Source organism: Denticeps clupeoides, chromosome 18 (assembly GCF_900700375.1).
Source record: "Denticeps clupeoides chromosome 18, fDenClu1.1, whole genome shotgun sequence".
Lineage (NCBI taxonomy): Eukaryota > Metazoa > Chordata > Actinopteri > Clupeiformes > Denticipitidae > Denticeps > Denticeps clupeoides.
The window spans coordinates 4075540-4090365 of NC_041724.1; the positions used below are offsets into that span (position 1 = coordinate 4075540).

Sequence of the window (14826 nt, forward strand, 5' to 3'; positions counted from 1 at the left end):
AAGTGCCGTATCAGTAGAGCGTAATCTGTTCACACTGTTTACCATCTGTGCGTTGTCATACGTAGGGGGCATGATGGACAGAAAGGAACGAAACTGGCATTAGAACCAAATGGTAGGCACAGACGCAGAAACCGAACTGCGTGACGGAATGGAGAAGTTATATGGATAGAGATGTGCCAGTTAAAGAGTATAAAGCCAATCTTCTGCTTCACAGCACTCAATCTGGCAACATAGTCATCCAACTGCACAAGGAAAAAATCTGATTCTATTACAACTTCATTTTGAAGTGTTCAGCTACATTTAGACAAGAGACTGGTCAGGGTGTCAGGCTGCAATTATTTTTATATAACTGCAGCTATAGCAACAGACAGAGAAATAGACTTAATAGATTTTACTCACATTTTTAAGCCTCCTGTTGCAGTCGGAACCCCTGTGAAAGAGAGAGAGAAAGCTTATGAATTGAAAGCAAAGGAAATCTTTTAATGAATCCAGTGCAAAAAATATATATATATATCCACGGGCTCTCATACTGGCCAAGGCAGGCGAAGGACTGCGTATCTGGTACATGTCCTACACCAGCTGTTTCATAGGAAATCAGATTTCACCGCTCCAACAATTGCCGCTTTCATGAGCAAAAAAGTATTTTGTGCATTTTTAGGAAGTGGATTAAACTCTTGCTGATGGATTCATTTAACGCTCTGCAGCCAGGGTTAGTCCTTTATTGGAGCGGCATTGTTGCGTTTAATAAAGGGAGAGATTTAAAAAATAACACAGAAAAATGTAAAGCATGTGGGAGAAAAGTCACTTGATTGAATTTTGGCCTTAATAGTTTGCAGAATATCTTGCCCATCTGGCCTGTCCTCGGTAGACTTATCTTGAGACCAACCTTTCATATGAACCCGTCTCGATTCCACGGAACGTGACAGATACCAAGAGGTATTAGATCACTCCTTCTGATATCACCTCCTCCCCCCGCTCTCACATTTTTCCTCTCTTCTCTCATAAGTGACCTGTCAGCAAGGAGACGCTCCGTTTCCATCAACAAACACCAGGCGTTTTGCACATTCCTGCCATCCCGAGGTCTTCACTCGGGCCCGGAGGCAGCGGAAGACGTGACGCGCGGGGAGCGGGGACAGAAAAATCCAAGCAAAGGTGTTCCGCAAACCTGGGATGACCAGGAAGATCAACACAAGCCAGCACAGCAGGGGGCAGGAAGGAAGTGGATGTCCAAGACAATATTATGCAAATTTTCATTAGTAGAAGAATTCTAATTATCAAATGCATATTTTTCATTTTGCATTCATGAATGTTACTGTATCATTGCAATATGATTAAAAGTTCGTGTAATTTGTGCTTATACGCAGCATGCATCATGCATGTTGCATATATTTTAGGAAAGTTTATTAAAAAACTGAGAAAATGCCCATAGAGTGATGCATTTTCTGAATATGGTTGTAATATTTTTTGTAATGAAGTTTCAGTTTTTTCTTTTTCACTTCCTTCCTCAACTACAAACACACAATTAACGTACCTGACAAAACCAGCCAGGTTTCCCCGGAGACCGAGTGAAAATGCGGTTTTGCTGTACCAACAAGGCAACCCTCCACTCAGACACACCCTACTTCTGATTGACACCCAGTGTAAAGATAAGGCAAACCAAACACCATATCAGCATGGTAACAAGAGCCATCAGCAGCTCCATGACGGTGACACATCGAGTCCTGTCATCACAGACAAGGCCTTGTTCCGACCCATCCAGTCCCCATTCACAACCGCATGAGCTCATATCTGGCAACGCAGCTTTGTTTTGCTAGTCTCACAATGAGAAAAAAGCAAGTGTCCCTGCAGCGCCACTGGACGTCCTCGCACAACGACAGAGAGGGGAGCGAGCCAGAAGAAACCAAACACACACACACACACACACACACACACAGACGTGCACATAATCATAGGATCATCACACACACAATCCTAACAATAGACATTCATGGACAAAGAAATAATCAATATATATAATAATACAAAATAATAATACATTTTCAAGCACAGACATTGTCTTTCACATGCACATGTAGGCACACACACATACTGAATAGCATGACAACATAACAATATAATAATAACACACAAACTGAATAATTAGTATTATTTAAATGTTTCGTAGAACATTTTTCTCTTTATACCCCAACATTTCTCTCTCGCTCTCTCACACACACACACACACACACACACACACACACACAGACAGTGAGTATAAGGCTAGGTGTGTGTACCTGTTGGCGGGCGTGGGGGTGTCCTGCAGGTCTCCAGGGTCGAACAGCTGCGATCCCTTCAGCCCCAACTCCTCACATCCACGCAGGAACAGGGTCACATTATCCTGAACACACAGAGTCCAGAGATCACACACTCTTACTCCCACACACACACACACACACACACAGCTTACAGGTGTCCACCACTGCAATGGTTCTGCTACGCAACTCCTTTCCGATTTGCTGTCCTCTCACTTCATTTCTGTTGGCTGCATTTCTGCACCTTTTGTCGTTCTCCTGCTTTCTTCTCCAGTTCCTTTCGTCACTGGTCCTTTATTCCTCTGGCCCACACTCTCTCTCTCTCTCTCTCTTTCTCCTTTATTCGTCTCTTTCTCTCATTGTACCAGGTGTCCCGGAGTCTTTAACTCCCTCAGCGCAACCTGAGCCGAGCAGCGCTGCTGCGCCTCTCCTGTCTGGTTCCCAGCGTTAGTGAAAGCGTCCCGGCCCGGCCCGGCCCGCCCCGCGCTGGAAAGGGTGGCACAGTTTCCTCTCCGCACCAATTGTTGTCCCCCGGCCGTTGTTTTGGACAGATGGAGCACACCCCCCTCCCCGGCACTGTTCAGGGCCCACCCTTTTCCAGCCGGGGTTTCTGACAGAACGGGGCGACGCCCACTATTAACACCATACAGCACAGCAGACCAACTGCGAAATGCTTCACACTCTCACACACACGCATGCACACAGAGCATGATGTTGGATTATCCCAGGAAAGGTTTTGGGGGTCAGCGTCCCATTCATGGACTAAGCCAAGTTCGAGACTAAAAGTAAAAAGAACTTCACTTTCAACTTCTCTTTTAGTCTGGAGCTCCCCTGGTTCCTGATTGTGTGCACCTGTTCTTGATTGTATATATTTGCCTGGTTTGTGTCACCTCTTTGTCTGGATATTGTTTACGGTGTGTCCTGTCCATTGTTTCCAAGTGTGTTATGTTATATGTTGGAAATAAATCCCTGTTTTTGTATAAGTCGTGCAAATGCATCCAGACCATTTTTGCCAGCAGCATAACCGTGAGCGCTAAACTCCCACACACATCACAGGGTGGGGTCATTTTGGACCCAAACTTGACAAAGTGCAAAGTATTTTGGATTCTCTTGGATGGATTTGCATGGCTCCACCATCACAACATTTATAAATGTTAAAAGCTATGCAATAAAGGGAAGGGAATAAAGGGAAGCTCCTACACTGGATTCATAGATTATTAGCCAGCTCAGTAATGACTGGTTGAATGCTCCACAGTAAAGCCCAACTCTATGGAAGCAGAATCATGGAGTCCCTGGTCCCATGAATCGGTGATCCGGTGAAGCCAGGAGGAATTCTGATAGACCTGGACTGAAGGCAATGTCCACTGCACATTGTGCTGCAATTTCACAAACAATACCTGCAGAAATGCAAATGGATAATAAAGCTCAAAAACACACAGACCAGGGGCGAGATCGCCTCTCCTTCAGACTCCAGCCAACCCAAACACTGAATTCCTTCAGCTTGACTTTTTTTTATTCGTTCCTCCGCTTCCGACAACATGCATTCCATCGCCAAGAACAACACCCAGCAAATAAACAAGGAGGCCAATGGCAGAGCAGCCGAGCGAGGGAGAGGGGGAGTGAGAGGAAGAAATCTGGAGACGGACAGCGAGGGGATTTTGTTTCTTCCTCTGTTGGAAGAGGCTTCTGTGGGCGTGGGGTCATCTCAGGAGCAACAACTGTGTCCAAAACCCCAATACAACCTGACACGGGAGGTCAATGTGGAATTTCCAACATCTACACGTCAATATTTCTCTGATAAAATGACTAAAATCTGAAATATTTCAGACTTAGGAATGATGAGATCTTTTTTCCTACCCAACCATGTCTTCTTCTTCTCAGTAATCTCAACATTTTTACACACTGTTCTCATCCAACAGAAATACCCAAATCACTCAAAATGAACTCATAAAAGACTCACCTCAAACCCGACTTGCATTTCCGTTACATTCAAGACAACATTCTCTATACAGAAGTTCAATTATTTTCAGATGTTGGACTCCCTTTATCTCAGAATCGTCTCCGTCTCACATCATGCTGTTGATTCTGCACTTTTTTGGAGAATCTGCTGCACTATGAACAATAAACGATATGTTCTCATGTGGTTTTAACAGCAGGAACTGAATGCACGGATGGTCGTTCCTGCTCTTTCGAGAAGTCCCGCCACTAACATCCTGTCCCTTCAAGCCAGACATAATCGGAGATCTGTCAATCCAAAAATACACCGAGACCAACGAAGAGTGCAAAAACTTTGAGGGCGCTGCCACCATTAGGCACAAACAGGAAGAGGAAGGGGGGAGTTGGCGTGTTTAATTTCGATGCGGGCGATAACAGACGGCCTGTTTGTGCGTTTGTCACCTCGCTAATCACACTCGTCCCCGGAGGACGAGAGGCACAAAGCTCCAACTGCGCCGCTACAGGCCGCTAAACGCTGACATGACATGGACCGAATCTGGTAATGTTTTATCATACAGTTACATATACACACATTCAAATGTTCAGGGCTGTTTACAAATGCTCTAACACAAAGAATAACTAATATTGTAAAAATTATATGAAATAAGGATGTAATCAAACTATTGCTGATGCATTATACTGTATTGTAAATTTGGCCAGCTTTTACAGCTTCTTTAATCAGTGCAACTGTTTTCGGTCATAACCGCCTGAGATTTCATTTTGGCTTCCCCTTACCATAATATTTCAGTTTAAACCTGTACACGGACCCCTATAAGCACTAGGGGTCACAAATGAGAGAAATGCTCCTCCAATTTTGAGGTTGAAACTTCAGAATTTTTATTTAAAAGTGTATTATTACACAACTATAATTTTATTGTGTTTTTTATTTTAAACTAATGTCCTACTTGTCCCAAACAGCTAAGGGAAATTAAAGATACACTCTCAGCAGAAAGATCTCTGCAGAAGTATTTAAAGGTCTAATAAAATGACAGAATTGCATTCACGATCACAGCATCATCCCATTGGAAGTCAAGACTTATTGTTGCTCATAAAATTCTTCTGTACATTTAGGAATATATTCCATCATTAACAGCCACTTCCAGCTACAATAGTCATTTACAACATGAACAATGTCTAAACAAGATTTATGAACAATTTGACAACTGTTTTCTGTCAAATACAAGAACATTTATAAATGACTTTTAAATGGTATTGTGTACCAGCCTTCACCATAAGCTGTAAATTAGTTATTCGGTTAGTCTATAAATCCATATGTGTACTGTTTATCTGTAAAATTGCAAAACACAAAATTCTTACTAATTCTCACTGAACCACCCTTTCCCTCTGCTTACAGCAACGCATTGCAGCAGTGTTTATTCTGATAATTTCTGAACCTTTGGCCATGCGCCGTGCTGCAGTGTTTCACTTCACTTTCACTTTAAACACATGTTTTCTTTTTACAATTAGCATAATAAAGGCCATTTACAGTATTATTAAGGTCATTTCAACAACAATAGTAGTAAGTAGGATTTGAACCTGGACCAAGAGGTTGTTACTATAAACCGAGTTAAACTGACCAACACACATCTGAAGGGACCTTCTGTTCCTCCTACGTCCTTCAGGACCAACGTTATCAGGTAGAGCAAAAAATCCCCATGCTGCGGGATACGTAAAACAAGAGAGATTAGATGAATCTGCGGTGGCTGGTGTGGTTCTTGCGGGCGGACGGTGGCAACGTGTGACAGGCAGAGAGGCGGGAGGCTTTCAGGAGCGCGGCCGTGTAATTAGCACGACCTGTTAAATGCCGGAGGAGCACTGGAGGCAGCCATTAGCGCTGAGGCCAGATAAAATTGCAGGGTGAGGAGGGAGGGACAGAGGGAGACGGATCCAAACCGAGCATGCTTCTCATCAGACCATCCCGCCGACGTTCCGGCTGTCAGGCGCCCGGTTGCACTCTTCTCCGCTCACACACACACAAACACACACACTCCTCAGTGTTGATCTGTATAATGCTTATAATGCTTAATATCCACCAGTTAGGTAACCAAAAGTACCCCCTTCATACTGGGTTTGGCTGATAAAATATCTAGAACCGGGTGACTGCCTTCATGCAAATATGCATAATAATGTAAATTCATGTTTTTTTTTTTAGATATATATGTGATATTAGGGGAAAACAGCAAGAACAGTTGAAGGAACATTTATAAAACTATATATATATATATATACACACACACACACACACACACACACACATACATACATACATACATACACACACACACACACACATATATGTGTGTGTGTATATATATATATAGTTTTATAAATGGTTCCTTCAACTGTTGTTGTTGTTCTCCCCTAATATCACAGTTCATAGGCACTGGTTTGATGTGCGGAAAGTTCTGGAATTTTTTTATTTATCTTGGGGAGGAAGAAAAATCCAGTCCCGTCTAAGTGGCACAGCTCACAACATGCTTGAGTTTGCAGGACTTTAAAAGCCGAGCCTCTGGAAGCACATCTCTCCTGTCTAACTTTTCCTCAGAACTCCCCCAGAGGGCCCTTCACAAGATACCACTTTTGATGCAGATAACCCCCCACACACACACATAAAAAGGTGAAAAAAAAATTTTTCTTTCCTTCCCATCAGATTAAAACCAGAGCCTTCTCAGATGCTAAGTCTGCTCTATTAAGTATGAGGATTTGTGTTTGAATGGGAGTAAATGTGTTTTTAAAATCCCATAATTGGTAATCATGTTTGTTCCGAATAAAGACTCCCATATACCAGAACCTCACAGCCAAAAGGGGATGAGAATATGCCCCTCCATAGTAGACTGCAAAACCATGGTGGTTCCTCAAACTCTCAGCTTAGAAACAGGATCTATCCAGCAACCCAGTGAGCAATGACTTTTTTACCTTGTGGGGACTGACAAAATCAGACCTGTGAGGACATGAAAGGTTGTTCTGTGTGTGAAACATACCTATCAATTTGGGCAGCACACACACACACACACGCACACAAAAAAGCGTCTTACAAGGTTCTTCTAGTGGGTAATACACTCTCCTTCAAACCAGAAGGCCACAAAGTCCCAGGTTCAACACCATATCCACACCCATTGTGTTCCTGAGCAAGACATTTAACCTTGAGTGTCCCTGTAACTACTGGTTGTAAGTCGCTCTGGATAAGCGCATTGTCTAAACGCTGTAAAATGTACTGTATGAAGATCTGCACAAATGGTATCTCCCTTCTCTCTCACTCACACACAAACACACACATGCACACGCTTCTTTCTTCTCCACTTTTTCAGGACAGTGTGTGCAGACTCTCATTGTACAGAGGCTCTAATGCAACACGGATGTGCAGCTCCCAGCATCTCAATTGCTGCCAGGTGTTGGTGCTTCAGGAACTCTGATAGTGAAGCGCATTGAGGGGAGGGGCTTACGCAAAAATGACACTTCGCAGCAGGTGGCGAACAGACGCACAGCGGAGGAACAAGCGAACAATGTGATTGACAGATGATAAAGGGGGAAAAATGATATAAGTGGATGATATGAAAGGGACTCACCAGGCCTGCGATAGGCGTGGCCAGTCTGTTGATCTTCTTCACCAGCCCAGGCTTTACTGAGCTCAGCAATCTGTAGACGTAAGAATTAACAGATCGTTTTTGTTAGGTAGAACATTTACAGCAGAGAGGGTTGAATTATATCCCGTCAGACCAGGATGAGCTGACCCCCACCCTACTGCTGTCCCATCCAGATTCCCCAAAACCACCTCCTTACTCTCCGTTTTCCATCTCAGCAGAGCAGGAGGGTTATTATACGCTGACGGGAATGATGACCAAAATGAAACTTTTTTTTATGGTGTTCATTAAAACCCAGAGGGAAAAATACTGCAGTGAAGATGGAGGTCGTGTGGTGGGAAGATGTCATAAATGTGGTCGGTCTGAGGTAAGTCAGGCTGAGAGAATGAGCAACTGCCCTTACTCTAACCCTGACTTTACACACACACACACACACACACACACACACACACACACACAAAGAGCTGTTCTAATGTTGTACTAACGTACGGTAAGAACTTTGTAATATCAGTGTTATTCAATTATTTATATTATATCAATGCTGAATGATACTTCTGATCAAATTACATTTCTCAAAAATCCAGTCATGTAAATAATGTAAATGTCTCACATTAACGAAGATGAAATGTGATTTACATGTAAAAATGTTAATCACATTATTTCCATCATGTTCTTGTCTCGTGTAAAGATTCTTCAGGCTGTCGCCTGAGCCCCCATATTCCCGCTTCCTGTCTTCCTGAGGAGGTGTAAGAACTTTCACATGCTTCTCCTCTTATCTGATGTCTCCCACTCCCTCCTACACCTGAGGAATGTGACTTTCGGAAGCGCCCTTTGTTCCGCATGAAAGCCGGAGGCCTGCGGTGACATAACTGTGCTTTAATACCATCATCTGCTATGACAACAATAAGACAACATCACACCGCGCAGACCGTGTCTACGATAAGCATCTGTCTGTGTGTGTACGGAGGCATTCGCGCCCTTGATGAAGACGCTCTAACATTCACAGCCAAAGCCCACCGCGTCTGGCACAGGCTGTCCCCGCTGCACCACATAGCTAACATCCAGCAATACATCTTTAAAAAAAAAAAACCCACAAAACAATTGGAATCTTCCGTGTCCCCAACATTTACATTTACAGCATTTACCAGACGCCCTTATCCAGAGAGACTTGCAGTCAGTAGCTACAGGGACAGTCCCCCCCTGCAGACACTCGGGGTTAAGTGTCTTGCACAATCTTAGTACAGTTCACAGCGCATCACCTTTTCACCAGATTTTGTTATGTTACAGCCATATTCCAAAATGGACTGAACACTTTTTTTTCAGAATTCTACTCACAACACCCCGTAATGACAAAGTGCACTTGAGGTTTTTGGGGTCCACGGCGCCATACAAAGATCCTCCAACATGGCCTCGAACAAGGACTGACCAGTCTGAATTTACACTGAATTAAAAAAACCATTTATATGGGATGAGGACATCAAAATGTGGTTCTTTCATACAGTTTACATCCAAATCCCCATGAAGCATGTGTGAAAGCATGGCTGTAAACAACGCAGGCAGACACACATTCACACACTCAGCGCATGGAGCTGCGGGATTAGGAAAAGCCGATTAAGTGATGAGTCCCATTGTAGAAGTTCCTGCGTCTCCCATGTGGCCGGACACGAGTTCCATGCCGTGATGGACGACGCTGCACATCTGTAGATGGGATTTTACGGTGGCGGGGCAGTGAAATCGGATCGGGGTCCGTATTTACCCGCCGAGTCTGACCTGCGGCTTGAACTTACAGTCGTGAAAACATAATGACTGTCACGTCCATGCGGGAATGACGCGGCGGGTGAACATAGAGGAGGACGAGGAGTGACGAGGAACGAAGAATGAAGGACGCTTTCACCTGACATCACGGAACAGGGGTTTAATTGGTGAATCACAGGACAGGGGAGACATCCGAGACGAAGACACTGGTGAACATAACTTCAAAGACCTGACAGCGGACAGAAACGAACAGGGCAGCTTTATACAATTAACACAGGTGAGAACGATTAGGGAACATTACACAGGACAACAATGAAACTCTGGTCCGGATCCTGAACCGGACCTGAGTAACCCCCCTTTCGGACCGGATCGTGACAGAATCCCCCCTCCTATGGCACGACGCCTGGCGGGCCAGACGAAGCAGTCCATGAAGGAGGAAGGATAGTCCAAACACAGTCTTAAATGGTCCGAGTGGACAGGAGGAATCGAATGGAATCGATTCGAAAACCGGAAAAGATGAGATGAACAGAGCAGAATGATAAATGACTGAATGAACGAATGGTCCGGTATTCCAGATGGACGAGCGGCGGATGTCCAGCGCAGACGGCTTCGGGCCAGTGTGGTACCGGCACCTCGTCCACCGTCCGCATGCGTCCGCCGCTCCCTGTCAGTCTCCGGCTCGCCCCCGCTGAATGGCCGCTCCTCACCTTCAACGCCGCCAGACACGGGACTGAGAGGCAGGGGTCGGGACCCTGCTGAACATGAAGCCATGGAAGGCCAGGGACAAGGAAGCTGGCGGCGTCCTCCCGGCGAGTCGCGGCTCCTCCGATCTCAGCGGGGCTGCGTCAGGTGGCGTCCAAATGTGGGTCAGGTCTTTCTGTCACGTCCATGCGGGAATGACGCGGCGGGTGAACATAGAGGAGGACGAGGAGTGACGAGGAACGAAGAATGAAGGACGCTTTCACCTGACATCACGGAACAGGGGTTTAATTGGTGAATCACAGGACAGGGGAGACATCCGAGACGAAGACACTGGTGAACATAACTTCAAAGACCTGACAGCGGACAGAAACGAACAGGGCAGCTTTATACAATTAACACAGGTGAGAACGATTAGGGAACATTACACAGGACAACAATGAAACTCTGGTCCGGATCCTGAACCGGACCTGAGTAACCCCCCTTTCGGACCGGATCGTGACAATGACAACAGCACTTAAGAATTATGAGCCAGGAATGATGGGTTCGTGGAACTAAGTGCATGCAAACACACATACACACACATTATTATCTATAATAATTCACCAATTACATGCATTTGCACACAAAAGCACAGGGCATTACAGAAGCCACACACACAAATATTTATTTCTGTATTAGTTGGCGTGAATGCATCTATGCGCATTGTGCAAACAGACACTAAGTTTTCACAAATACTCCATTCTATTCCAGTCCCAATAAAAATCCACATTCTCAGGATATTTGAAACCCACTAAGTTAAGAAGACTCACACTCAGGCATATGGTTGTTCATGGCTGATGACAGGGCCTCCAAACCTCAATAAACCTCCCCTGATTTACTCCTGCTCCGCCACGGCTCCGTCCCGTGCAGACGTGCAGTGGTGTGACAACGATCACTTCCTAGTTAAGAGGAAGTGGCAAATAGATTTCTGCCTCTCATTGTCTCCGGCAAAATTTGGTTTGATTGTTTTGACCGAACACTAAGCTGACTGGACTACCAACTTTCTTTCTTTTATTTTGCTAGATTTAACAAGCTTTCTTTTGTATTGTTCATTCACGTGTGGTCTCAGCTTCATGCGCCAGGCAGTTGTAACACGCGCATGCATACACGCGTCCTCACGAGCCACAAGCCCGCAATTTAATCCCAGTTCAGCAAGCGAGAGCCTTGTGGGGACGGTCTTGGTGGTTTACAGAATGAAACGGCGGCCGGAGGTGTGGAGCCGCACTCGGATGTGCTGTCCATGTGTTCTGGGTTGAGGTAAACCCAGCGTGAAGCGACGAACTACGAGCATCCGGAGAATTGTGAGGACATGCTTGCGATCTCATTATGCCTGGAGTCAAATTATTAAGATCAATATTAGGTGAAATTACATGAAATCAATCTTGAAATGTAATCATTTGTTGCATTAATTTATTTTAGTATATATTTAATGATAAATGCCCCCACACCGGCATCTAAAAGTTCACTGTTGTCAACCACTACCGTGTATTCTGCTACACTGGTTATTGCACAATCTTGGCATAGTGCACTTTATTGCAATTTCTATAACTTTTTTTTTAACTATGCACAGCCAAAGCAGAGCGCTTCAGGACGCATTTCACTGAGTGTTGTACTGCTATACCTTTGAACACGACAAATAAAAAAGCCTCATCACTGTGCCGTGTTCAGTTGTGTCAATGTATATTTCACATAAACTATATTTTATATAAAACATTTATCATTAATTACCACTATGCATGCTTATCATTAGCAGTTTCATCAGAGTTCATCAGAGATCTAGAACTGAACCTTCAATGACATGAAATTATCATTTTCTTTCATTGTTCACAGTTATTTGGAATGTTGGAATAATTTTTTTATTTATTATTCAATTATGTGGTTCATTACTTTATTTTAAGTACACTCTGTGAAAGAAGAGGTGAGGAAGGTGTGGAGTCACTCACTCGCACAGCAGGATCCCATTCTCCAGACCTCCACGGAAGTCCTTCTCACCAAAACTCCTGCCTGTCACCGCCTAAAAATGAGACAAACACAGGAAAAGGGGTTACTGTTATTTTACTGGGTTAGTGGTATTCTATCGCTAGATGGACAGCGTGGTTGGAAATGAAACGAATGTAAATGCACTTCATCAAAATCACTGGAAAACATTGTACTTTACAATAAAACAATGAATACTTTGCAGCACAAATTGCACTTCCCAGTTGCACTGAAATAGCAAAATGAACTGCTCCCCTGCTACCATTACCAAAGCAAACCAAATGTTCCAAAATGACCTTTTCCTAATGAGGTGCCAATCAAAGGACATATCCCTCCCTGTCAGACTTCAGCAAAACACCTCCTTATAAACCAGGGGTGGAGCCTGATCTTAGATCTGGGCAACATGGCAAAAAATATACTTTCCCATATCGAATGATTCAATCGATTTTCATCACACCAGAGTTAACTCTTTGGGGCACTCTGCCTCTGCCATGATGCTCCACTAAACCGATAACCGTTATCAGTTTTCCAACGTATCATAACTTCGGTCCTCGAGAAGTTGCTCTTTGTCTATGGAATCAGATTTGTGCCAATATTATTGAACAGGACAAAGAAATATTCGTCTAGGATGGCCTACGTGAACATGCAGCAGAGGCTGTGATCCACACAAACAAACGTTTTCGCTCTGTGTCTCTCATTCCATCGTGTTCGCGCTTCTCTGAAGAGCGCGATGTACACGTTATTGTCTCAATTTGCCGTTATCAAGGAGCCACTATTAACATGCGGGAGACTCCCGGAACTTCCTAACTCCCTGTCCAGCCCTATCTGATCTAATGCGACATTTGGAGACTTGGCCTATCTGGTGTCACCATCTGGTTGATGAAAGGGTTAAATGCCTCCTGTTCCAGGATTACAGCTGTACACTAACGACAACTGCAGGCCGCTGTACGGTCACACCCACGCGTGGCCGCCATCTCCCAACGTGACGGGCTAGTGGGAAAAACGCTGTTGCGGGAGGGGGGAAAAGGAATTGCCCGTTATTAATGCACTGCTCGCGCGGCAGCTAAAACAATTACCAGAATAAGTGTGTCCGGACAATTGTTTTTTTGTACAGCTGTGGGGACCTGCGAAACGCTGGCGGCCCTCACAAGCCCAGTCAGTTTTTTGGACGACACACAGAACAAGCGGCCTGCTGTATGTCACTGTGCAATCGCACAAGTTGATCTGAGGCTTTGCTGGGAATGACGGCCCCCTATTTTGTCTTAAAGTGAGTGTGTGTGTGTGTGTGTGTGTGTGTGTGTGTGTGTGTGTGTGTGTGTGCCTTGGAGTGTAAGCCACCCACACATGGTGCACATTTGCACTGACACAGAACAATTCAATAAAACAATCTGAGCTGTTAGATGACACTGATGTCAAGATGTCATTCCAAAACCCACAATAAATGTTGACTTGAAAAGATCTGTTTATTGGCGGTTTCGTTTTATATGATTACCATCCTTGTCATCAGTGAAGCTCAGGTCCTGCCAAGCAAACCCCGAACACACCAACCAAATGGGGAACAAACGCTCAACAGAAACACAAAACTACAGTAAACACACAAAAAAATCCATCCAGAAGCATATATTGCACAGGACATGCTGGGTTCTGCAAACATCTCCATTATAACGTTATGGTGGGACCATAAAGACGTCTTTGTTCCAAACAGGAATGTACCAATTGTAATGTACAAATGGGAACATTGCCTGAAGTGTTAAGGTGACACTAGGACCAGACAAGATCTCAGTAACGTCCTGGTTACTGTCCAACAACTGAGAGTGTCATCAACCAATCAGAGACACAGATAGAAATGTTGAATGATGGGATGAAGGGGATTGTGTAGTGTAATGTTTTGCCCATAAACACCATCATCTGCTACTTGGCAGGAGAGATGTTAAAGTCGAGCCCCAGAAGGATTTCTGCAGGCGTCTCACAACTTTGTCAATTTGTGTCAAATTAATAAAGACACTTTTTGTTCTACGTAGTTTTTGGAGTAAAATAAAAAAAAGCAGGATACATCCCAGCTAGGCTCAGTATCCTGTTTTGTAAGGACGTGATCCCGGATATGACGATCCCCCACACTTATCACATAGAGCGTCGCCGAGGCCAAACAGATCCATTCGAGACAGAGAGCTGCAAAGGTTCTGTAGCACCACCACGCCCAACTTACCTCATACCACCTCACACACATGGGACTGGTCCTCGGAGGACCTTTCCAAGGAGACCCATGCTAAACGGCCATAAGAAAGAAAGACACCAAACTGAGTTTTTTTTTTTTTAACTGCTTGTGAAGTCCGAAAAGCAGAGCAACATTATTAAATGGGAGCTGCTAGACTTTCTCAAGGAGTCAGAATGGACAAATTCATGATAAAAGACAAAATGTTACACCAGTTGTTACAATTGCTACTCCAATTGTGATGCCGAAATCACACACGCACGCCTGCTGCCCG

At 44.4% G+C, this 14826-nt stretch overlaps 2 protein-coding genes across 16 annotated transcripts in view; one reads left to right on the plus strand and one right to left on the minus strand.

The window, feature by feature from the left end:
* The window catches only part of limch1b (LIM and calponin homology domains 1b), a 61183-nt gene that overhangs the window by 24608 nt on the left and 21749 nt on the right, over positions 1–14826 (minus strand). For 12 of the 15 annotated variants that reach the window (XM_028959548.1, XM_028959546.1, XM_028959549.1 and 9 more), the window contains exons 2-5: positions 12307–12377; positions 7853–7922; positions 2274–2377; positions 400–430 (exon numbers count right to left, since the gene is read on the minus strand). In XM_028959548.1, coding sequence (XP_028815381.1) covers positions 400–430; positions 2274–2377; positions 7853–7922; positions 12307–12377 — 276 coding nt within the window. Of the gene's footprint in view, positions 1–399; positions 431–2273; positions 2378–2446; positions 2841–7852; positions 7923–12306; positions 12378–14826 lie in introns of those variants that run through there. The other 3 variants (XM_028959551.1, XM_028959552.1, XM_028959550.1) reach the window with 3 other exon arrangements.
* Positions 9865–14826, plus strand: part of LOC114767854 (transmembrane O-methyltransferase homolog) — a 31301-nt gene continuing 26339 nt past the window's right edge. The window contains exon 1 of the mRNA XM_028959673.1: positions 9865–9899. The gene's annotated coding sequence lies outside the window, so the exon portion shown is untranslated. The remainder of the gene's footprint in view (positions 9900–14826) is intronic.